Here is a 23,646-nt window from a genome sequence, read left to right as displayed (position 1 = left end):
GCCTGTAATCCCTGTACTTTGGGAGGCCAAGGCAGGAGGATTGCTTGAGCTCAGGAGTTCCAGACCAGCCTGTACAACATGGCAAAACCTCATCTCAACTGAAACTAAAAATAAAAATAAAAATAATTTAGCCCAGCATGGTGGTGCATGCCTGTGGTCCCAGCTGCTTGGGATACTGAGGCAGGAAGATTGCATGAGCCCAGGAGTTTGAGGCTGCAGTGAGCTGTGTTTGCACTACAGCACTCCAGCCTGGGTGTTAGATTGAGGCCCCATATCCAAACAAAACAAAGCAAAAAGGCTTCATTTTTTAGAGCAGTTTCGGGTTCACAGCAAAGTTGTGCAGAACATACCAAGATTCCCCCTATAGCTTCTCCCCACCACACGCACGGCCTCCCCCACCATGGACATCCTGCATCAGAGTGGAACATTTGTTGCAGTTGATGAGCCTACATTGACACATCATCATCACCCAGAGTGCATAGTTCACATTAGAGCCCACTCTTGATGTTGTACCTTCCATGGGTTTGGACAAATGCATAATGACGTGTATCCTCCTTTATAGTATCACAGGGAGTAGTTTCACAACCCTAAAAATCCTCTGGGCTCTGCCTGTTCATCCTTCCCTCTTTCCAACCTGTGGCAACCACTGACCTTTTAACTGACTCCACAGTTTTGCCTTTTCTAGAATGTTGTATAGTTGGAATCATATATCTTAAAATATTAATTGTATGTTTGTGTTTATGGTGAATACACATGGGTACACATACATACAATAATTTTACTTTCAATATAGAGTCTTGGGGTTAGAGGTAAACCTTATAGGTCATCTCTTCCAGAAAGCAGAACAGACAAGAATTCCTCCTCTCTTCAAATGAAGAAATTAGAGGGTACATTCATTTATCAAGCATAGTTTCTTAAATCTGTAACTATACTACTGGGATAGACTCTAGATGATTTTTAGGGATACTTGAATATGATGAAATCACAGAGAAACTTTCTTTCTTTCTTTTCTTTTCTTTCTTTCTTTCTTTTCTTTTCTTTCTTTCTTTTTTTTTTTGAAATGGTGTTTTGCTCTGTTGCCTAAGCTGGAGTACAGTGGTGTGATCTCGGCTCACTGCAACCTCTGCCTCCTGGGTTCAAGTGATTCACCTGCCTTAGCCTCTGGAGTAGTTGGGATTACAGGAGCCTGCCACCATGCCTAGCTATTTATTTGTTTGTTTGTTTGTATTTTTTGTAGAGATGGGGTTTCACCATGTTGGCCAGGCTGGTCTTGAACTTCTGACCTCAAGTTATCCACCCACCGTGGCTTCCCAAAGTGCTGGGATTACAAGCATGAGCCACCATGCCTGGCTGAAAGTTGTTCTTTTTAAAATTATCTTTCTAGTATTCTATTAGAGAGGGAGTCTCAGTTCAGTACTGGTTTGTGTTAACTACTCTAGAAGTGTCTAATTCCCATTTGCAACAAAGAGAAGGCAAGCTTTGGATATGAGTAGAGACAATTTCAAATGTTTGTTTTCTTCTTATTGAATAGCAAGTGATTCTAGTTTGTCATACAAAGAACTGACATCATATTTGTGTGAAATAAATGTAAATTAAAAGTGGTTTGACTTAAATAAAAATATTAAGCCAGCGTACAGGTGCTGTATAGATATGGCAATGATAGTGAAAGAAAACCCTGAATGACTGAAGTTTGAGCCATGCTGCTCTCATGTATATAACATGATTCTCTATGCTCTCTATGAAAATTCAGTTCATATGCATTTTTTTAGGAAATACTTCTAGCAAACTCCATATGGATGCATTCTGTCACCTGGGTCTGCTACTGTACATTCACACTAATATAATGTGTTGATGGATTAAATTAAAGTTCTGGGCCTGGAACCAAAATGTGTAAAAAGACCCTGTTCTGTAACTACGCCTTGTATGTTGCAACACAGATTTCCAAGATAGAACCCTCTCTTCTTTGCTTTGGACGTTAAAGAGGTTTGGTGCTGTTCAGTAGCTATGATATATGTTATCATTATACATATTGGTGTTTATTTCATTAGATACTATTTTCCACCAGAGCTAGCAAATGCTATCTGCAAAACTATGAAATGGACATGAAAAGAGGCATAATAGAATTTTTGAATGCAATAATCAAGACATGTTTTCTGCAGAAACACACGATGGAGTCAACCCTTCCAAATGGAGGTTACCACGCTGCCGGATGTGCAACAATCATGTCAGCATGCACACCTTCCAAAGGGGAGGGGGTACTGAGTATTGAGGACTAGATGGTGTTTAAAACACAAAATGCAAGATTGGGGAAAAAAAAAAAAAAAAAGGAACCCGGCTGGAATGATGCAAAGTATGACTCCAATTAATGGGTAAACCAAATCCAGGTGTTTTTCCCCTTTTAAAAGCAGTCCAATGGAGGACATTTTTCAAAGCCTCCACTTGAATGAAGTGGTGGGTCCTGTTGACGTGACTGGCTTAATTTGCTTCTTTTGGTTGCCAGAGGCTGCATTTCCATGACATTTATTATTAGCTCATGTCCCGAGGTGGTCTTGCAGCAATCAAGTGAAAACCAGCTTGCTCTCTCTCCCTCTTTCCTTCAGATCACACAATTAAAGATCGAGAATAATCCCTTTGCCAAAGGATTTCGGGGCAGTGATGACATGGAGCTGCACAGAATGTCAAGAATGCAAAGGTAGGAAAGTGGATTCCTCAACTTTCTCCTCCACACATACCCCTCAAACGACCCAGGTAAGCCAGCAGCAACCCAGCACCTCCCTCCATCAGCCTTCCTGCCCACAGAATGCCAGGCACAGAGAAATGGGGAGAATGAGTCTCCTCTGTCCCATTTTTTGCTAACCCTCACATGTGGTTGGCACCATTGGGCAACCTGGAGAATACATTTTCTAGTGGAGAGAAGGTACAAAGAGTTTGGCATTCTCCATTCTCCCGGGGAACGGAAGGTACAGCTTTCTCTTCTTTCTCTGCTGTCTCTCTCCCTGTAGGGAAACACTTTCCCTTTTTCTTCCCATAAGTCACAGCCGATGAATGCTTTTTTTTTGGCAACAGCTCTTGGTAAATGAAAGAGAAGTTAATGACTTGATTTCCTGAGGGTGAAATACAGACAAACTTGATACCATGTGGTGTCCAGGGCACTGAAGGATTGGAAGCTGGTGCTAAAAATTGCTTGGTATTTTTACATATCCTGTGGTCATAGTTGCTGATATGATGAATAGAACGGGCTGTAGCAAATGTACTTAGTGGGAATTTGGTCTGATTTGAAAGGATTGTACAAGCATTGCCAATTTTGTGGAACATTCTCTCTACCTCTTGATGTGCTTCCAAAATAACTTACCATATGGCAAGTGAATTAGAAATACATCTTGATCCCTCTGACCAAGAAGGTTTGTGTGTGTGGTGTGTATGTGTGTGTGTTTTCTCTTTTTTCTGTTTGCTGGGTTTAGCGTTTCAAAATAAAATGAGATCATTTCGGATGTTTTCCTTATCCTTTCTGGAAGACATGGAAAGGGAGAGTCTGGCAGATAGACAGATATATTCATTCAAAGAAAGATAAGAGACCTATAAGAACAGAAAGGGAGAAAGACCTTAGATCTATGGTTTTAATATTAGGTTTAGAAATACATGCAATGGAAAAATTGTTTTTAGATAGTAGGCTTATCAGGTCAAATTTTGCGTGCTTTTTAAAAAATAATGCTAGCCCAGGTGGCATGTTCCTGTAGCCCCAGCTACTCAGAAGGCTGAGGCAGGAGGATCTCTTGAACTCAGGAATTCGAGGCTGCAGTGAGCTATGATCACACTACTGCACTGCAGTCAGGACAACATAGCAAGACCCTGTCTCCAAATATTAAAAAAAAACAAGACAATGACCGTGTTTCCAAACATTAAAGAAAACAAGTGTGGTACATGTGTGCACATGTTCCTGTTTTCATAAATCGGTTTCCTATGGATTCCTGTTTGTATAAATTGGTTTCCTTCAGGATTGTGGACTCACAAGGTACTTTTTGTGGCTAAAATAGGCAAGTTCTGAGTTTGCTATTTAAAATTTATTTTTGGTTTTAAGCATCTACATTTTGAAATTGGGTCATAGGGTCAGTGGAAAAGATGACAACAAATACCGTGTTTTAGCTGAGAGAGGTTCAATTACTCATGACCCTGGGCTCAGAGTGTCAACTTTGTGTTCCTATCCCATTCTGATGGTGATTTGCCATTAAGGTAGCTTAGTCATTGCCAAACAGAGTCACCTCTCAGACCTACAGGCCAAGTTCCTGCTGTGCAGGTGGGAGCTGAAGGGAAATCGCCTGTTCCAGCTTGCAATCAAAGGGTTTCATCATCTCTCACTGCTTCCCTCCTTTTTACAAGGTCAAGAGCAGGGGGTGAATAATAGACTTAAGGTGTCTTGAATCATCCCTTCAAACTTTACCAGTTACCCTGTCCTACTGATCATACCTTCTAGCATAACTCAGAATTCAGCCCTCTTCTGCCAGGGTGCTAATGCTAGCCGCCACCAGCCTCCTAACTGATTGAGACCTAAATTCAGTCCTTGTCTCCTCCAGGGACTTTCTTTAGGCAGCCACCAAAGAGATCTTTGTAAAACACGAATCAGGCAAGGTCTCTTTGCAATGGAGAACATGTCCAAGCCCCCTGTTGCCCTTGGTATAAGGTTTGGCCTCTTTTGCCTGCTTGGCCATGCCCTTCCCATCTGGCCTGGCCACCCCTCCTAGGTTTGTCCTTCACCAGTGTCCTCCTAATATGTGTCAATCATGCTAAAAGGAAAGGCTTCAAACCTGTGTTCTTTCCTTTATTTTTGGCCCTTCGAACACTCATTTGGTCTGCGCCAAACTCTTTCCCCTCCTTCTCACCAGGCCATCTCCCAGCCATCACTGGGTCTCCTGGTAGCTTTTCCTTCCTCCAGGAAGCTTTCCCTGGCCACAGACTGTGTGGTCAGCCCATGTCTCCCACCAGGACCCCTCCTGGGAATCAGCCACTCAAACTTTACCAGTTGCCCTCCAGGCTTTTCTGTGTCCGACTCAGGCCCAGAACTTGGGAAGCTGATTGGACAGATGACAGCCGGCCATGAAAGGAGAGACAGGTGGGCACGGGCAGGTATGTGAGAGCTCAGATGTCAGTCATCAAGGGAGTCTTTCCTAAAGCTTTTTTGTTTTTGTTTTTTTTTTGATAGGATCTCACTCTGTTGCTCAGGCTCAAGTGCAGTGGCATGATCTCAGCTCACTGCAGCCCCGACATCCACAGGCTCAGGTGATCCTTCCACCTCCCAAGAACCTAGGACTGCAGGCATGCACTGCTGTGCCCAGCTAAATTTGTATGTTTTAATTTTATTATTTTTACTTTTTTGCAATGGAGTCTCCGTGTGTCACCCAGGCTGGAGTGCAGTGGCACGATCTCCACTCACTGCAACCTCGGCCTCCTGGGTTCAAACGATTCTCCTCCTTCAGCCTCCTGAATAGCTGGGATTACAGGCGTTTAACACCATACCTGGCTAATTTTTGTGTTTTAGTAGAGATGGGGTTTCACCATGTTGGCCAGGCTGGTCTCGAACTCTAGACCTCAGGCAATTCACCCACCTCGGCCTCCCAAAGTGCTGGAATTACAGGCATGAGCCACCATGTCTGGCCTACATTTGTAGTTTTTGTAGAGACAGGGTTTCACCATGCTGCCCAGGCTGGCCTAGAACCCCTGGACTCAAGTGATCTTTCTGCCTCAGCCTTCCAAAGTGCTGGGATTACAGACATTATCCACAGCCCCTGGCCAACTCTCCTAAAGTTCTAAACACATGTTCATTTTGTTTGTTTACTTACTTCTTGATTGATTGATTGATTGATATTGAGACAGGGCCTTGCTCTGTTGCCCAGGCTGGAGGGCAGCGGTTCGATCACGGCTCACTGCAGCCTCAACCTTCCAGGCTTAAGTGATCCTCTGGCTTCAGCCTCCCAAGGAGCTGGGTGTCCAGGCACATGCCACCACATCCAGCTAATTTTTGTATTTTTTGTAGAGGTAGGATCTCCCCAGGTTGCCCAGGCTGGTCACACAGCTGTTTATATATTTAGGCAGATGACTCCTCTTTGGCCTAAATTGGCTGTTCTAACCATCTGTCAAGGTATTGCAGATCGCTTGAGGCCTGGACTAGGTGTCCTTAATGGGTAGGAACTTTGCAGATGGAATGGAGGAAAGGTTTGGCTAGTCATCAGTAGAAAGCCAGTAATTGACGTGTTGAGTCAAACCACTCAGCCTAAGAGCCGTGTGTGTCTTTGTGGCCCTGTTAGGAGTTGCCCCAGAAACCAGAGGGCTGAACTAACCACTGATGGGTTGGGGGAGTAGACGAGGTCATTGGCCAAGGTCTCTGGACATGTCCTTGGGGAAGGAGAAAGAGTGAAGAAGAGTGGTTCCAACAGAGGGCTTTGGAGTCAGACAAACCTGGGGTCAATTCTTGCTCTGCATTTATCAGTATGTGCCCTGGGGTAAGTGACTTAACCTCATGGAACCTCAGTATTCTCATCTACAGAAGGGGCATAGATAAGTGTAGCCTCTACTTTCTAGGGTTCCTGTAAAAATTATATGAGCAAAGGCCTACAGAGTGCTTGATTCCTAGTCTAATATTCAGTAAAATTTAACTAATTTGGGGGACAACTCCCCACTACTCCCAATTTTGCCCTTGTTCAGAATTTATTTTGGGTCATTTTCCCAACCCCCAGGTTGCAGTCAGTAGTGGCAAGTGGGGAATATGACTCTCCAGAGTCAGCCTTGATAACAGCCAGGCAGGAATGGCAGGCTCACTGCTAATCTTGTAATCCTGTTTCCTGTCCCCTACACACCCGGTGACAGCTGGCTATGGGAGAAAAGCAGGAGGGATGAAATTTCCTCTAATTCCAACAATTGGAAGAAGGGAGTGAGGTGAGGTTACAGATAGTTAAGCATTACCTTGCACTTATTCCACAGAAAGAACTTTTGGATTCGCTTGGCAAATGTCTGGCCGTTCCCACCTCTAGCTCTTGGCCCAATTCCCTGTGTTTGGAAAACACAGATGATGTCTTCATTATTTTCCAACATTTTTTAATGGTTTCTAGTTACAGGAGCAATCATTGCTTATTATAAAAATTTGGGAGCTATGGGAAGCACAAGGCATAAAGTCTTTTAAACATCCTGTCTCAAGCAGACCAATTAAAGGGTGTGCCAATGTTATTTAGAAAGGTTAATCAATGTGTGGCTTAACAAAATATATAATCCTAAAAACTAATATTTCCCCAAATTTCAGTATCCTTAGATTGGTGACAAAGGATTTTTTAAAATAAAAACTATTTATTTATTTGTGTAGGACAGGGTCGTTCCCTGTCACCCAGGCTGGCATGCAGTGGCACAATCATAGCTCACTGCAGCCTCGAACTCCTGAGCTCCAGCAATCCTCCTGCCTTAGCGTCTGAAGTAGCTGTACTACAGGTGCATACCACCATGTCCAGTGATGGAATCTCACTATGTTGCCCAAGTTGGTTTCAAACTCCTCGTCTCAAGCAGTCCTCATGTCTTGGCCTTCTAAAGCACGGGAATTACAGATTTTAGATGGTGCACAGACCCATGGACACATCAGGCCTGTGATTTCATAGATGTTATTGCTCAGAATGAGACTGAGTTATAGGAAAGGAAGAAAAGAAGGAAGCTATGAAGGGAGGGGAATTAAGGCTGATTAAAGAGGAAATATTAACTGAATAGCAGAATGGCTGGTAACAAGGTTTGGGGAACGTTGTCAAGATAGTATGCAAACCACAGAAATTTGAGAAACACACATGAAAGCTCAACCACCTACAAAGAAAGGCTTGAGCGTGCCATGACTGTCTGAAACCATTGAGGCCCTGGTTTTTCATAGAACAACTCTTTCTTTGGACTTGGCTTCGGTCTTCAAGATGTATTCAAACAAGTTCTAAACTTCCTAGGAGCCAAAGGGTCTAGAGCTGGGCCTGGGGCAGAGTAGGCTTTATGGAGAGGGTAGAAGTAGGCCTCGTAGAGAGAAAGGGACCTGAATCTGTTGGGAAGAAGGGTTTTCTGGGTTGGAACAAGGAAGAAGTGGGCAGGGGTCTGGAAGTCTAGGGGGCTGGAGTAGGGATCAGATTCTGAAGATCTCTGAAAGCCAGCTGGAGTGGCTCTATGACAGGTATGAGGAGAGCTGCTCCTAGAAGTGTGGAATTGTAGAGCTAGAAGGGACTCTAGGAGACAGCATCTGATCCACCTGCTCCCTTTTGCAGAATGGGAAACTGAGGCCCAGAGACTCATTTACTTATTCAGTTTTGGATCTGATTTGTTTATGCAACTAAAACGTTTGTTAAGTGTTTGCTGTATGCCAAGCACTAGGCATACAAGGATGAATCAACACACGGGGGACCAGGGTCCATGGACGGAAACAGGCTCAGGAGCTGGGGTCCAGACTACTGCACTGAGCAGCTCCGGGGATTTTCTACTCCACCGAGTGTCTGTTTCTTCATCTGTAAAAAGGAAATCATTACAGAGCCTACCTCCAGGCCTGTTGCAAGGATGAAATGAGGTAACGCATGTGTACTGATTATTATTGCTGCATAGCAAATGACTCCCAAGCTTAAGCTGGGCTGGCTGGGATACCCTGGCTTCCAAACTATCCCATCTGTTCTCTGTGTGTGATGCTACCAGGCCAGCCAAAGTGTCTCACCTGAGACAACTTTCCCCCACAACCCACTGGGAGTCTTCTAACAGAGGAAGGCAGTATAGGCAACCACAGTGCTTCCACAAAGAGCTCCCAGACCATCAAAGTCCCCAAGTTCCCTACAGTTGCAATCTACTAGCCCCCAGTAATGTTCCATAAATGCTGCTCACGGTGGAAAGACCAGGCCTTGCTGGTCACTACTGTGTGAAAGGGGAAGCAGGAAGCACCAGGGAGGCACTTTTATTTTGTCTGTGATTGGTGGGTCATTCTTTTTGGAAGGACTCAGCTGTGCAGTTCTTGCTGGCCATCAGATGGTGGCTGGGCTGCAGGTGTCGGAAGGCAGATCAGGCAGGATGTCCAGCTTGGCACACTCCTGTGACCCACAGTTGATGCTGCTTTTGGTGTTGAGACTTTCTCAGGGAAAGTGGAAGTGGAAGCTGGCTGGTCCTTGCTGACTGAACCTCGGAGGACAGGTAGTATCACTTCTGCTGCATTCTTTTGGTTGAATGTGACTCACTCAGGGGGGTTCAGATCCGGGGAGTTTGAGACCAGCCTGGACAACATGGTGAAACCCCATCTCTACTAAAAATACAAAAAATTAGCAGGGTGTGGTGGCACGCACCTGTAATTCTAGCTACTTGGGAGTCTGAGGTGGGAGGATTACTTGAACCCAGGAGGTAGATGTTGCAGTGAGCCCAGATCGTGCCATTGCACTCCAGCCTGGGCAACAAGAGTGAAACTCCATCTCAAAAAAAAAAAAATAAATAAACAAATAGAAAACAGGTTCAAGGAGGTAGGACAAGTTCTCTCCTCTACCTAGAAGGAGTGTCAAGGAATGTCTCGACGCGTTTTAAAACTGCCTCAGCAGGCACAGAAGCACATAGCACAGTGTCTGGTCCAGAGGGATGCTCAATCGCTGGTAGGTGTTAAGATAAGGTCCATGGTCGGGCAAAACCAGATGCCAGGTTGACTTGCCCAAAGTCACACAGTTAGTTTGGATGAAGGGGCCTGCCTGGCTGCAGGTTTGCTTTCTTCAGGATGGAGAGAACCCCCTTTCCACTAAACTGGGCTGCTGCTCATCTTCTTGTAAACGTAAATCCTAGAATATGAACAAGCAATATCGAAGTCCTTCATCTCGGTATTTATCACCTCACCTCACCTCACACAGAATGGCCATGAGCAATGACTGGTCTTTTCACCATAAGAAGTATTTATGGAGCGTTTTCAGGGGGGTTAGTAGATGATGGATTGGGGGGCTTGGTTGGCCTCAGAGTTCTTCATGGAAGAAGTAAAGCTCCCTTTACTTCCTTGCTCTCTTAGTGTGCTGCAGACAGCATCAGGGGGCGTGGTCCCTGAACATGAGGGGTACTTTGAGGCTCTGCTTTGGGTGACTGGGATCTGAGCCACCCAACCAGAGAGTGGATGGGAAAGCTTGGAGTCCAGGATGTCTCAGTCAGACTGAAGCCCACCCATTACTCAGCTCCAGTTTGATTATTGAGAGGACTCTACACAGCCACATTGGGAGCTGGCCAACCTCACCTGTCTCTATGGGTGCTTATTTTCACCCTCTCCACCTTGTTCCTCTAGGGCAGGGCTTCTGAAAATAGGTGCAAGACTCCTTTTGAAAATCTAATTAAAGCAAGAGACCCTCTGAAAGACTCATAATATATGAATAGAGAAAAAAAATTCAGGCTAGGTGTGGTGGCTCATGTGTGTAATCTCAGCACTTTGGGAGGCTGAGACAGGAGGAGGATTGCTTGAGATCAGGAGTTTGAGACCAACCAGAGCAACATAGGAAGATCCTGTCTCTAAAAAAAAAAAGAAAGAAAGAAAAAGAAAAAGAAAAGAAAAGATAAAGATTAAAAAAAAAAAAAGATTAACTGGACGTAATAGCATGTTTCTGTAGTTCCAGTTACTCTGGAGGCTGAGACAGGAGGATTGCTTGAGCCCAGGAGTTTGAGGCTGCAGTGAGCTATGATTATGCCGCTGCATTCAAGCCTGAGCAACAGAGCAAGATGCTGTCTCAATTAAAAAAATTCAAACAATTTCAAGGGATGTATGAAGCCTGGGTCTCCTAAAAGTTTAAAATTCTTCTATTTGAACCTTCCCTCTTCTATTCCTTCCTTCCTGATTTTAAATTAATTTTCAGCTCTTAACCTCAAATGATCATTTTCAAACGGAAGGCTTAGCACTCTTGTGTTCTCCTGCTTGTGGTTAAAGGTAATCTGAATGCCCAATTAATGAGAAGTGGTTTTCCAGACAACGTTAGACAACCTTCTGGAGATGGCATTAACTCCCCTCTTAGGGTTGTAATTTACCTAGCCACATGGCTTCCTCCAGGGAAGCAGTGCATTTATGTAAAACAAGAGAGGGGTTGTGTCTGGGGAGCTGAGCCAGCCTAAGTGAAGCTGTAACACTGAGTTGTTTTTCTGAAAGGATCTCATCTTGGATCATGGCTATTTATCAAGGCATGGATGCTCAGAACCCACCCCCTCCCACATTCCCGCTTTCCCACTCAGGTACCCCCACCCCTACCCAACCCATCCCCAACATATCTGCTATTCAGGAACAGGGCTGGGAGCAACTCACTCACCCATCCGTGTTCTTCCTCATCTTTAATGAGGTGTAATTGACAAAAAGTGTGTATACTTAGGTTATACAACTTAGAATAGTTTAATATATGTAAATACGAGATAATTACCATGATCAAGCTAATTAACATATTCAGCACCTCATATAGTTACCATTTTATTTTCTTGTGTGTGTGTGTGTGTGTGTATGAGAATATTTAAGATGTACCCTCTTAGTTAATTTTAAGTACACAATACTGTGCTGTTAACTGTATTCACATTGCTGTACATTAGCTCTCCAGGAATTACGTCTCTTGTATAACTGAAACTTTGTACGCTTTGACCAACATCTCTCCCCATTTCCCCTCTCCCCAGCTCCTGGCAACCACCATTCTCCTCTCCACTGCTACAGGTTTGACTATTTTAGATTACACCTATAAGTGAGTCATGTCATGTTGATCTTTGTGTGTCTGACTTGTTTCACTTAACATAAATGTCCTCCAGATTCATTCATGTTGTCTCAAATGAGAGAATTTCCTTCTTTATTTTTAAGGCTGAATAGTATTCTAGAGTGTGTTTGTATATATACACACACCACATTTTCTTCATCCATTCATCCACTCATGGATGAATCATCCACTCATGGATCCTGAGTATCATGGATACTCAGGCTGATTCCATATCTTGGCTCTTTTGAATCATGCTGCAATGATCATAGGAGTGTAGGCATTTTTTTAAGATACTGATTTCATTTCCTTTGGGTGTATATCTAGAAGAGGAATATACATATATCCCTGGGTCATATAATCGTTCTATTTTTTGGTTATTTATTTATTGTTTTGTTTTGAGACAAGGTCTTATGCTGTTGCCCAGGCTGGAGTGCGTGGCATGATCAGGGCTCATTACAGCTTCCACTTTCTGGGCTCAAGCAATCCTCCCACCTCAGCCCTCTAAGTAGCTGGGACTATAGGCACGTGCCACCATGCCTTACTAATGTTTTTCAATTTCAGTAGAGACAAGACCTTGCTATGTTGCTCAGGCTAGTCTTCAACTCCTGAGCTCAAGTTATTCTCCTGCCTTGGCTTCCCAAAGTGCTGGGATGACAGAACGTGGGCCACTGCACCTGGATGATAGTTCTATTTTAAATTTTTTGGGGAACCTCCATGCTGTGTTCCATAGTGGCTTCACCAACTTACATTCCCACCAGCAGTGTGCAAGGGATTCCTTTTTCTCCACACCCTTGCCAACATTTGTTACCTTTTGTCTTTTTGATGATAGCCATCCTGACAGGTATAAGGTGATATATCTCATGTGGCTTTGATTTGCATTTCTTCAATGAGTAGTGAAGTTGTACATTTTTAATATAACTCTTGTCTATTTTTGTATGTCTTCTTTTGAGAAATGTCTATTCAGGTCTTTTGCCCATTTTTTAATGGGATATTTTTCACCACTATTGAGTTGTATGTTTCATTCATCCACAATTGAGCAGTGTTTCTCAAACTTCTGGTAGACATCATAATTACCTGGGGGGCTTGTTAAAAAAGATTTCTAGGTCTCACTCTCAGAGATTTGAGTCAGTGGCTCCAGGGATGGATCAGAAACTGCCCTTCAACAATTTTCTCCAGGGGCTCTGATGGAGATGAACCCTGGTCACACCCGGGTAATCCCTTGGTTCTAGAGAATGATTGACCACTAGAGAATGCAAATGAACACGTGATTGTATTTCTGCAAACAAAGCCCATGTATGGGCTGTTTTACATAAAAGGCAACCCTTTTCTCTACTTAGTACTCAACTCATACTGAACATTAGAATTATCTGTAGTTCTCCCCTCAGTGTTCTATTACGAAAAATTGAAGGTGTGTGAGAAACATTGAAGACTTGTACGATGAGTGCCCACATACTCACTGCTTAGAGTCTACGGTTAAAATTTTGCTATATATTTGATCTACCACATATCCCTCCATTCATTCGTCTATCCATCCATTCATCTATCCATGCTTCCGTCCTTCCCTCCCTCCCTCCTTCTTTTTATTGATGTATTTCAAATTAAATTGCAGACATGGGTACATTTTACCCCAAACACTTCAGTGTGCACGTCATTAACTAGGACTCAATTTTTGTTCACATTCCTTTACTTTAGGTTGAATTTATACAGGGTGAAATGCACAAATCTGAAGTATACCTCTCACTTTTTGGCACATGCACATACCTGTGAAACCTAAGGCCCTACCAAAACACAGAACATTCCCATCACCCCAGAAAATTCTCTCATTTCCCATCTCCTTGGTCACTCCCTGCCTCCTTCTCTTCACCAGAGGCAATCAATGTCCTGACTTTTTTTCACTATAGATTAGTTTTGTCTGTTATAGAATTTCATTATAAATAGGATCGTCCAGTGTATACCTTTCGTGGAATACTTCTTTCTCTTGGGAAGCTTTTAAAAACTCCCAACGTCCATGCTGTTCCCTAGAACAATAACATCAAATTCCCTGGGGGTGAGTTTAGGTGTCAGTACATGTATTTTTAATTCCCCAGGTGACGATGGTATGCAGCCACGCTTGAAACCAACTCCCCTAGAGGAAGTTCCTCGTCTTTGTCCATCCCCACCCTAAGCCATGTCCCCCAACCACCCACTGATCAATATCTTCACATTAAAATTTTATTTTCCAAGAGACCCGCTACCTTGTAGTTGTTTTGAACAGGGAAGGAGGCAGAGTTTTATATTAGCACACAAAACATTTAGCATTCCTTCAGAAGTAGTTGCTTTGGGTGACTTTACCAAGGTCATTATCAGAAGCGAAGGTCACCAGAAAGTCCTTGGCTTACTTCTGAATGATCAATGGCCTTCACATGATTTTCCCTGGGGCAAAAGATGACTCAAGGCAATCCCTTTGGTACAGAAAGCAGTTTGAGAAAGCTGTAGCCTTCCAGCTTCCAGAAGGACTGAGGCCTCAGAAGACTCCTTCTTACCACCCTACCCCTGTTCCAAAATCATGTAAAAGAAAAGGCTAAACCTAAGTCATAGTTAAGCTGGTTTAAATGGTTAGTTTTACAAGACTGGACTAAAATATTGAGCTGTTCAATTCAGTACTAGACTATTTGGTGAATTATCACCATAAATTCATTAAAAGTTTAGCTTGAGGCCGGGTGCAGTGGCTCACGCCTATAATCCTAGCACTTTGGGAGGCCGAGGGGGGGCAGATCACAAGGTCAGGAGTTCAAGACCAGCCTGGCCAATATGGGTGAAACCCCATCTCTACTAAAAATACAAAAATTAGCCGGGCGTGGTGGTGGGCGCTTGTAGTCCCAGCTACTTGGGAGGCTGAGGCAGGAGAATCGCTTGAACCTGAGAGGCAGAGGTTGCAGTGAGCTGAGACTGCACCATTGCACTCCAGCCTGGATGACAGAGCGAGACTCCATCTCAAAAACAAACAAACTTTAGCTTGAATTGTCCTTTTATGTCTGTAGTTTTACAAAGTTTAGCTTGACTTGTCCTTTTATGTCTGTAGTTTTACATCTAGCTTTTACCTACAGGATCCACACCTACCCTGTGAGTTAGGCCTTTTGTTCTCCGTTATGCAAACAGGGAAACTGAGACAAAGGGTGATGTCATGAATTGTCCAAGAATCTTCCCCATGATTTCCAAACCATCTCTATAGTTTGAGTCAAAATCATTTTTTGAATCACAGACCCTTTTTGAGTAGCCAATGCAAATGTGAACCTCTTCCTTGAAAAAGTGACCAGCTCTAAATATTTGATATTTTTGGGTATTTATACCCATTTGAAGCCCTTGCTGGTTAAGAACCTCTTCTCCAAAATATAATAATGTATATTCACAAAATAGTGTTTATTGAGCAATGTGTCCCCAGTGTGTATGTGTGTGTGTGCATATATATATATATATGCTAAGCCTTTCCATGCCTCATTTCATTTTATACCCCAAAGAGGTGGCTATTTTATTATCCACATTTTACAGACAGAAGACTGAGGCTTGGGAAAAGGAAGAACCTAGCCAGCAACGTAGTGGTCAACTTCGTGGCTGGATACTGAAGGAAGGCACATTCACCTGGCCTGACTTTGGAGCCTGAGCTTGATGCTACCACTCTGATACTATATTATCTACAGATTTAACAAGAGGGACCCAAGGACCCAAACCAAAATTTTTATAAGTGGTGGGTACTTAAGGCCAGAAAGAGAAGTGCTTTTGAGTTTCTTGGCATCCCTCAAGTCATATAGCCCTGGTTGAGTCAACAATGGGAAATTTAGGCCTTACAAGGTGGCTTATGCCTATTATCCCAGTGCTTTGGGAGGCAGAGGGGAGTATCACTTGAGGCCGGATCAAAACCAACCTGGGTAACATAGCAAGACCCCATCTCTAGAAAAAAAATACAACTGTTGGCTGGGTGTGGTGGCACATGCCTACAGTTCCAGCTACTTGGGAGGCTGACGCAGGAGGACCCCTTGAGCCCAGGAGCTTGGAGTCACTGTGAGCTATGCTGCCACACTGCAGCCTGGACAACAGAGTGAGAGTTTGTCTTAAAAACAAACAAAAGAAAAAACCGACAATGGGAAAGTTTTATAACCTCTTCGTGCCCTCACCCCCATTCTTTTTTGAGATTTGTATAAATTTAGAGAGTACAAGGCTAGCTTTTATACATGGATCTATTGCATTGTGGTGAAGTCGGGCTTTTAGTGTAACTATCACTTTAATAGTATACATTGTATCCATTAAGTAATTTCTCATCCCTCACCCGCCTCCCACCCTTCCGAGCCTCCAATATCTGTTATTCCGCACCCTATGCCCACGTTGTACACATTCTTTAGCTCCACTTATAAGTGAGAACATTGTGTCCCCTTATTCTCATCAACAACATGGTACCTAGCGCCCTTCTGCAGCTTGCTGGTGTAGTGTAAACTGAGAAAGCACTTGGCAGACTTGAAGAGGCCAGTGATTATTTACTATTTGCATTAGGCTAAATCCAGCCTTGGGTGTGCCCTCCACAGTCCCTACTGTGTCCACGCATGTTAGATCAGAACAACTTCCTCAAGTTTATTAGAATGTTAATAAATCAAGAAAGCTCTCAAGGGGCGATGTGGCCCCCTTTTTAATTTTAATCACAGATTAAAATACTATTGAGAAGAGGAATTTGCTCCAAGAGAAGAGAGATTTTACAGTCCCTTGCCTTGCCCCAGTGCACTGCTTTAGTTGTTTGAAAAAGGCTGCCAGAAATTGGGTAAGGATCACCGGGGAAAACAAACAAACACAAAAGTCCTAACATGCCAGCGCCCCTACCACCTGCTCCCGTGAAAAGGCCAATTCAGTCAGCTGTGGTGGAAAGCGTTCTCCGGGGTGTTCATTAGCTGGAGGGAGGCTGAGGATGCAGTTTGGCCATGGATTTCAATATTCCCTTGTAACGTTTTACAACCCAGACCCGGCGACAATGGCGTCATTCATTGCACTCGCTCACGTGGAACAGAACGTGAGAGAAGGGCAGAGCTGGGGAGAAGCTGGTCTGTGGGTGCTGATACCCAAGGCCAGCCGAGGTACTCAGGACCCCCTCGTGTTGGGGTAGGGGGGGCCCAGACTCTTGTCAGAGCTTGTCCATGAGATGCAGGTATAGCTGCTTGATACAGAGAGAGCAGTGAGATTTGACTGTTGCAAACTGAAGTTTCTGCAAACAGTAGAATTGATCAGTAGATCTTGCTATTGCCCAGGTGGAGCCAATGTTCAATTCTCTCATTACTGGCATGCTTTCTAAAGTGGGATTTGCTAATTAGTTGGTATGGAGGTAACAATTGCTTATTATTAAGTATTAGGTGGCTGAAATAGTGGGCTTATAGGGACTTTTATCACTCACCCCCCTTCCACTATTCCCCTTGATATAGGGACTTGGAGGGAAGGGCAGGAGGGGGATGAGGGATAAAAGGCTACATATTGGGTACAGTGTACACTGCTCGGGTGATGGGTGTATCAGAATCTCCGAAGTCACCACTGAAGAACTAATCCGTGTAACCAAACACTACCTATTCCCGCAAAACAAAAAAATTTTAAAATGTTATGTGAAAATAATAAAGAGGATAACTGATAGGAAAAAAATGGTTAAATGAGGTCATAAGTGTGAGGCTTTAATCTCACAGGATGGTGGCCTTATAAAAAAGAGGAAGAAATTGAGAGAGAGAGAGAGAGATAGTTCCCCACTCTAACCCTCCCTGCCTGGCATGTGAGGACACTGAGTGAAGGCGGCCATTACAAGCGAGGAAGACAGGCATCACCAGAAACTGACCACGCTAGCACCCACATCTCCAGAACTATGAGAAAATACATTTCTGTGTATGTGCTTTTTAAAAAGTATTAGGTGGCATGAGATTTGGAATAGGACTGACCCTGGGTGAGACACAGCCTCTTAGCTGTGTGGTCTGGGACAAGTCACTTAACCTCTCTGCACCTGCTTTTACTTTTCTTTCTTTTCTTCTCTCTTTTCTTTTCTTCTCCCTTTTCTTGTCTCCTCTCCTCTCCCCTCCTCTTCTCTCCTCTCCCCTCCCCTCCCCTCCTCTCCTCTCCTCTCCTCTCCCCTTCTCTTTTCTTTTCTTTTTTCTTTTCTTTTCTTGAGACAGATCTTCACTCTTGTTGCCCAGGCCAGAGTACAATGGCATGATCTTGGCTCATTGCAACCTCCACCTCGCAAGTTCAAGTGATTGTTCTGCCTCAGCCTCCCAAGTAGCTGGGATTACAGGTGCCTGCCACCACACCCAGCTAATTTTTGTATTTTCAGAAGAGACAGGGTTTTTCATGTTGACCAGACTGGTCTTGAACTCCAGACCTCAAGTGATCTGCCTGCCTCCACCCCCCAAAGTGCTAGAATTATAGGCGTGAGTCACCGTGCCTGGCCCGTCTGATTTTCGTATCTCTAATGTAAATCTAACTATACCTGTGAAATGAGGTTCTTGCCAGGATCAAATCAGGCTAAGCATATAAGTCAAGCAGTACAGTGGCTGGAACATTAGGAGGCACTTGAAGAACAATGTAGATGAGAATGAAAATAATGATGATTAAAAAAAGAGCAGACTTTTTTGCTGCCTGTATTTCCAGAGACACAAGGGCTTTTCAGCTTTCACTTTAATTCTCTTGTGTCCTTGCTTCTTCATGGATGTTCTTAAGCTGTACAAGAAAACAGTTTTATCTTCTCATCTGGAGGACTTTAGAGATTTCTGCCATAATGATACTAACCACGTTTCTTTGATTGATCGTTCCTTTGATCCATGGATAGGCTCTGTGAAAATTGCCCCGCTGTTGTTTGATTCTAACATTTTCTTTCCTTTGCCTGTGTAATTCTATAATGATTGAGAAGTCACTTCCCCTTTCCACGCCCGTATTTTCACACCTGTCAGAGGGGTTTGGGGACATTGTATTTCAGGCATTAACGGAGATGTTCATGATCGGTGATGGAGATGATGTTTCAGGCTCCTGACAGGGAAACAAGCTGTGAGGGACAAGTGGTTATTGGGATAATATTGCTTTTCCCACTTCTGTGTTGGTAATCAAAAGCAGGACTTGGCCTTTCCAGAGAGCAATTTTGCAATTTGGCTGTACTGGAACAGAGAATTCCACGGAGTCCATTGATATATTTTCTTGTAAATACTCTCAGCCAACATTTTTTGGAGGTTATTTTCTTTAATTAAAAAGCAAAAGCTTTCCTATTAAAAATATAAAGCCAAAAGAGATTTCCCGCTTCCTCTTGGAGCTCTGACAGTGAAATATTGGAACTAAATGGATCTAAATCCATTTAGTTGTCAGCGAGTTTTGACAACTTTTATAATGTTTTATTGTTATTATAATTTTTCTTCTTTTTCTTTTTCTTTCTTTCTTTCTTTCCTTTTTTTTTTTTTTTCCATTACGTAGCTTGAACCACAAAGCAAGAGCCATAAAGCTAATCCCATTCCCTTCAGCCTCCTGGCTCCAGGGGGAGATTCTGACTGGTGCAGCCGCTCAGATGGCTCCAGCTTTGGTTCTGAGATGGCACAGGGAAGCTGGGCTAGGAGACCCCTGGGTGTCCCAAGGGTGTCTATAGCCTCATGGAAACTTGGCAAATGCTCGGTGTCCCTGCCTGGCCACTCTGATGTACTTTCACATGACAAACAAAGGCGAGGACATAGGGTAGAGATGTTCACACACTTGAGGGGGTAGAAGTGGAAAGAGTCTTGTGCCCCAAACCCTGCTCCCCTAAAAGCATGTTGTGTTGTAAAAATTGAAAGACGTCATTAGGAGACAATGCAAAAGTTATGAAGAAATGATTGGTTTAGAATTCTAGTTGTGTCTCTTTCTAACTCTGTGATCTTGAACAAGTTGCTTCATCTCCCTGGGTCTCAACTTCCTCGTCTGTAAAATGGGATCAAAAATAATACCTACCACATAGAGTCACAGGAAGGATGAAATGGACAAATTCAAGATCCTTCAAAATGCATTATGTGTAGCTCTTTGCACATGAGATTATTTCAGGTATACTCTTTAATTTTAATAGTTAAGCATTGATTGATTGATTGATTGATCGATTGAGTAAGACAGGGTCTCGCTCTGTCACCCCGGCTGGAGTGCAATGGTGCAGTCATAGCACCCTGCAGCCTCAAACTCCTGGATTCAGGTAATCCTCTTGCCTCAGCCTCCTGAGTTGCTATGACCATAAGCACATAAACATTTGTCTTAATTGCATTAAAAGAACTATAATTAGCACCACAAGCCTGTAATTTCACAGATATGATCACTTATAGTGAAGCTTAACTTATTTGGATAAATGATTAATTTTTAAAATGTCATAAGTTAAAGAATGGATGGTTCTATGTCATGGTGAATATTGTGTCTGACTGAAGTTTGGGATTTACTGACACATGCTCCTTCTAGGGTTCTTAACCTGTTTGATGCCATGGGTTTCTCTGGCAGTGTGTTGAAGTCTGTGAATCATCGCTAAGAATAATATGATTAAATGCATGAAATAGAATACATAGGTTACAAGGGAAGCCAGTTATGTTTGAAATATAGTTACCAAAATATTTTATAAATGCTGTATAGCAATATATGCAGTTTGTAAATGCCATGCCCAAGATTCCCTGTCCCCATCCTAAATGCTGGATATGGGATGCTAGGGGTCAAGCTCTTCTTGTCTCACATACTTGGATATTTCTCTCTTTGTCCCTTTTATCTTGAAGCACCTCCCCCCCCCCCCCCCTTCTCTCTACTCCTCTGCAACCTCCCACATCTGATCCATTCCCCACCTCTCTCATTTTCTTTGAGCCTCCTCGTGCTGCACAGCACGACTTTCCTTCTTCCCAGGAGAGGTTTCTACTGAGTCCTTCTAAGGAAAAAAAATGGGAACACCTGGTATGAAATCTGAAGGTAAGGGAATGTGGAGGACCAATCCTAAGAGTGTGAGGGGCAGGATTTTGAGCACATTGAGGGATGCTATACCTATGATGTCATAGAATTTTTATTATGCTCACTTTGCCTGTGTGAGCCCTGAAGCTCAGGGGAGGGTTACGTGTCAGATGGACACACAGCCCGTAAGGGATAGCGATGGGGCCTGGATTGGGAGCTGTGTAATCTTAGATCCCATGCTGTTTGTCTTTCTTTTTATTTTTTAATCTTCTATGTCCTTGTTCCTCCTTCTTTCTCATTTTCTTTCCCTCCCTCTATTCTCTCCGCCCAAAAGAATAACAGTAATGATGATGGTTGCCATTTGTTGAGCATTTACTGTGTGCCACATACCTTTCAGTCTTTTCATGATTAACTCATTAACCCATTTCTCCTATCAACAGTCCTTTGAACTGGGGACATTCATTATCCCTGCTTTATAGATGGGAAAACTAAGGTATGGAGAAGTTAAGTTCATCAGTGGTCACAAGGACAGAAGCTCAGAAGGAAATTCTAAGACACTAGCAGCCATCTGTCCAGATGAGAGTAACCTAGGATTATACCTGACCTTCCTAGGTGGTCAGCTACCAGTTTTTACTAACTTCGGGCAATGACCTGAGCTGCACCTTAAAGATGGACACCACAGGTTAAGTCTAAATAAATACTCAGATTAACTAGCTTTCAAATTAGAGAATTTAAAGGCATACGTAGACTAAATTGACGTATTTCAAAATACCATGTGTGTTTATTGATTGTTCAAAGTGGCTCTTAACTGGGGGTGTTTATTTACTTTTCTGCTTAGGTATAGAACTGTTGGTAAATCTACTTGCCTGATATATAAGGCATGAAAAATTAGTACCCAAATATACATTTGTGAAATGTGATGGACATGAATATAACTGGATCATTTTATTCATTAAAGACCCCTTTTTTTTCCTTATTCTGTGACTTTTCTGGTGATTCTCTCATGCCTGGTTCAGCCACTCAGGAAATCTGTATCAGGGCACTGATAAGCATTATCTCCTATCTTTTCTCTTTCAGTAAAGAATATCCCGTGGTCCCCAGGAGCACCGTGAGGCAAAAAGTGGCCTCCAACCACAGTCCTTTCAGCAGCGAGTCTCGAGCTCTCTCCACCTCATCCAATTTGGGGTCCCAATACCAGTGTGAGAACGGTGTTTCTGGCCCCTCCCAGGACCTCCTGCCCCCACCCAACCCATACCCACTGCCCCAGGAGCATAGCCAAATTTACCATTGCACCAAGAGAAAAGGTGAGTGTGATCACCTCTGGTCAATTCGCTTTCCTTCTTACCTTTTCCTTTCCTTGGGTTGGGGGTGCCAGGGAGGAGTGTGCATTTATTTACTTTATTTATTTAAAAATGTAAACAACACAAAAATACATGGAGATAAGAAATTTAAACCATACAGCCAAAACTAAAAGTTCCCTTGACATGTTCCCACCTCCAGTTCCAGCCCCTTCTTTGGAGAAAGCTTATTTGAAATGTTCAGACCTATTGTATTCATTTATGCACACATGGACACACACACACACACACACACACACACACACACACACACACACAAACACGGAGAGTGCAGAGAATGAACTAGATTTATTTTTACTTTTTTTTTTTTTTTGAGACAGGGTCTCGTTCTATCACCCAGACTGGAGTGCAGTGGTGTAATCATGGCTCACTGCAGCCTCAGCCACCTGGGCTTAAGTGATCCTTTCACATCAGCCTCTCTAGTAGCTGGGACTACAGGCATGCGTTCACATACTCTACTAAATTTCTTTTTGTTATTGTAGAGACAGGGTCTCACTATGTTGCTTGGACTGGTCTCAACCTCCTGGGCTCAAGTGACCACCTGCCTTGGCTTCCCAAAGTACTGGGATTACAAGCATAAGCCACCACACCCAACATCTAAAAAAAAACCTTTTAATATGGATGAAATCACACTGTATGTATTTTGCAACTTGCTTTTTTTCCCCCTTTTAAGCTTTAGAATGTGTTTTGGATATTTTTTTATGAACCTAGACTGCATCATTTTATTTTTAACCACTAAGGAGGAAGAATTGACTGGAAAGCTGAAAACGGAGTTTATTTTGCAACCCCCTCTGGTAGGCAGGGAGGTTGCTTGAGTGGTCCCTGATTGTATTACAAGCCATGATGTAGGAAAATCCCTTGTGACTGTGAATGTTTCTCTGGCATTTGTGTCAGTGTTTCTCCCAAGTGGATTTTGAAGTCTTTTTTTTTTTTTCTGATAAAAACCAACACACACACGCACACACACACACACACACACACACACACACACACACACACAAATCACAAATGATTTTCACATCTCATCCCCCCTTTAAATCTACTAAGCTGAGGCATTCCGTGTTTTTTTTTTTTTTTTTTTTGCCACATGAGAAATGAATGGCTTTTTTTCCTAAGTTATTCAAATCTAAAGGGGCTATGCTAAAGAAACAATTTCCTGACGGCCCTTCTTGTGAGCCAGAATAGAAGTGTTTGGCACAGGTGGTGTGGTGGAATTCAGCTCGCTAGAACCATTGCTTGGCATGAGCTGTAGATGGCATGGTGGGGAGACTGCAGGCTTTGGGGACAGAGAGATGAGGGTTCAAATCTCATCTCTGTTCCCTGCTTCTTGTGTGACCTCACTCAGGTCTAGCCTCTCCTAGCCTTGGTTTCTCACTTTGTAAATGATGATGTTCCCTAAAGCATCTGATAGTTAGCAAGTACCAAGTAGGTGGTAGCTATGATTGGGTATGTGGCAGGTATCACTCCAGAAAGTGATTCCCAGGAGGAATCTGCCTCTTCTCTTTTGGTCTGGCATTAATTTAATCAGTCTTCCCAGAGAAGACTGCCTCTCTAGGTGAGAGCTTGGGAAGACAGATGCAGAGGGAATGGTGTAGTCTAAAGCTTACATTTATGGTCTGCAGAATAAATCAGGATGAAGTTCACCTTTG

General features: G+C 43.3%; 1 protein-coding gene across 3 annotated transcripts in view; it reads left to right on the top strand.

Moving 5' to 3' along the window:
* The window catches only part of TBX5 (T-box transcription factor 5), a 54,737-nt gene that overhangs the window by 20,408 nt on the left and 10,683 nt on the right, over positions 1-23,646 (top strand). For all 3 annotated transcript variants that reach the window (XM_023211710.1, XM_023211638.2, XM_023211792.2), the window contains 2 exons: positions 2,601-2,692; positions 21,717-21,943. In XM_023211710.1, the coding sequence (XP_023067478.1) occupies positions 2,601-2,692; positions 21,717-21,943 (319 nt within the window). The remainder of the gene's footprint in view (positions 1-2,600; positions 2,693-21,716; positions 21,944-23,646) is intronic.

Source organism: Piliocolobus tephrosceles, chromosome 10 (assembly GCF_002776525.5).
Source record: "Piliocolobus tephrosceles isolate RC106 chromosome 10, ASM277652v3, whole genome shotgun sequence".
In the NCBI taxonomy this organism is placed as follows: Eukaryota; Metazoa; Chordata; class Mammalia; order Primates; family Cercopithecidae; genus Piliocolobus; species Piliocolobus tephrosceles.
Note: the sequence above shows the minus strand (reverse complement) of the source record. Positions and strands in the feature narration are given on the sequence as shown.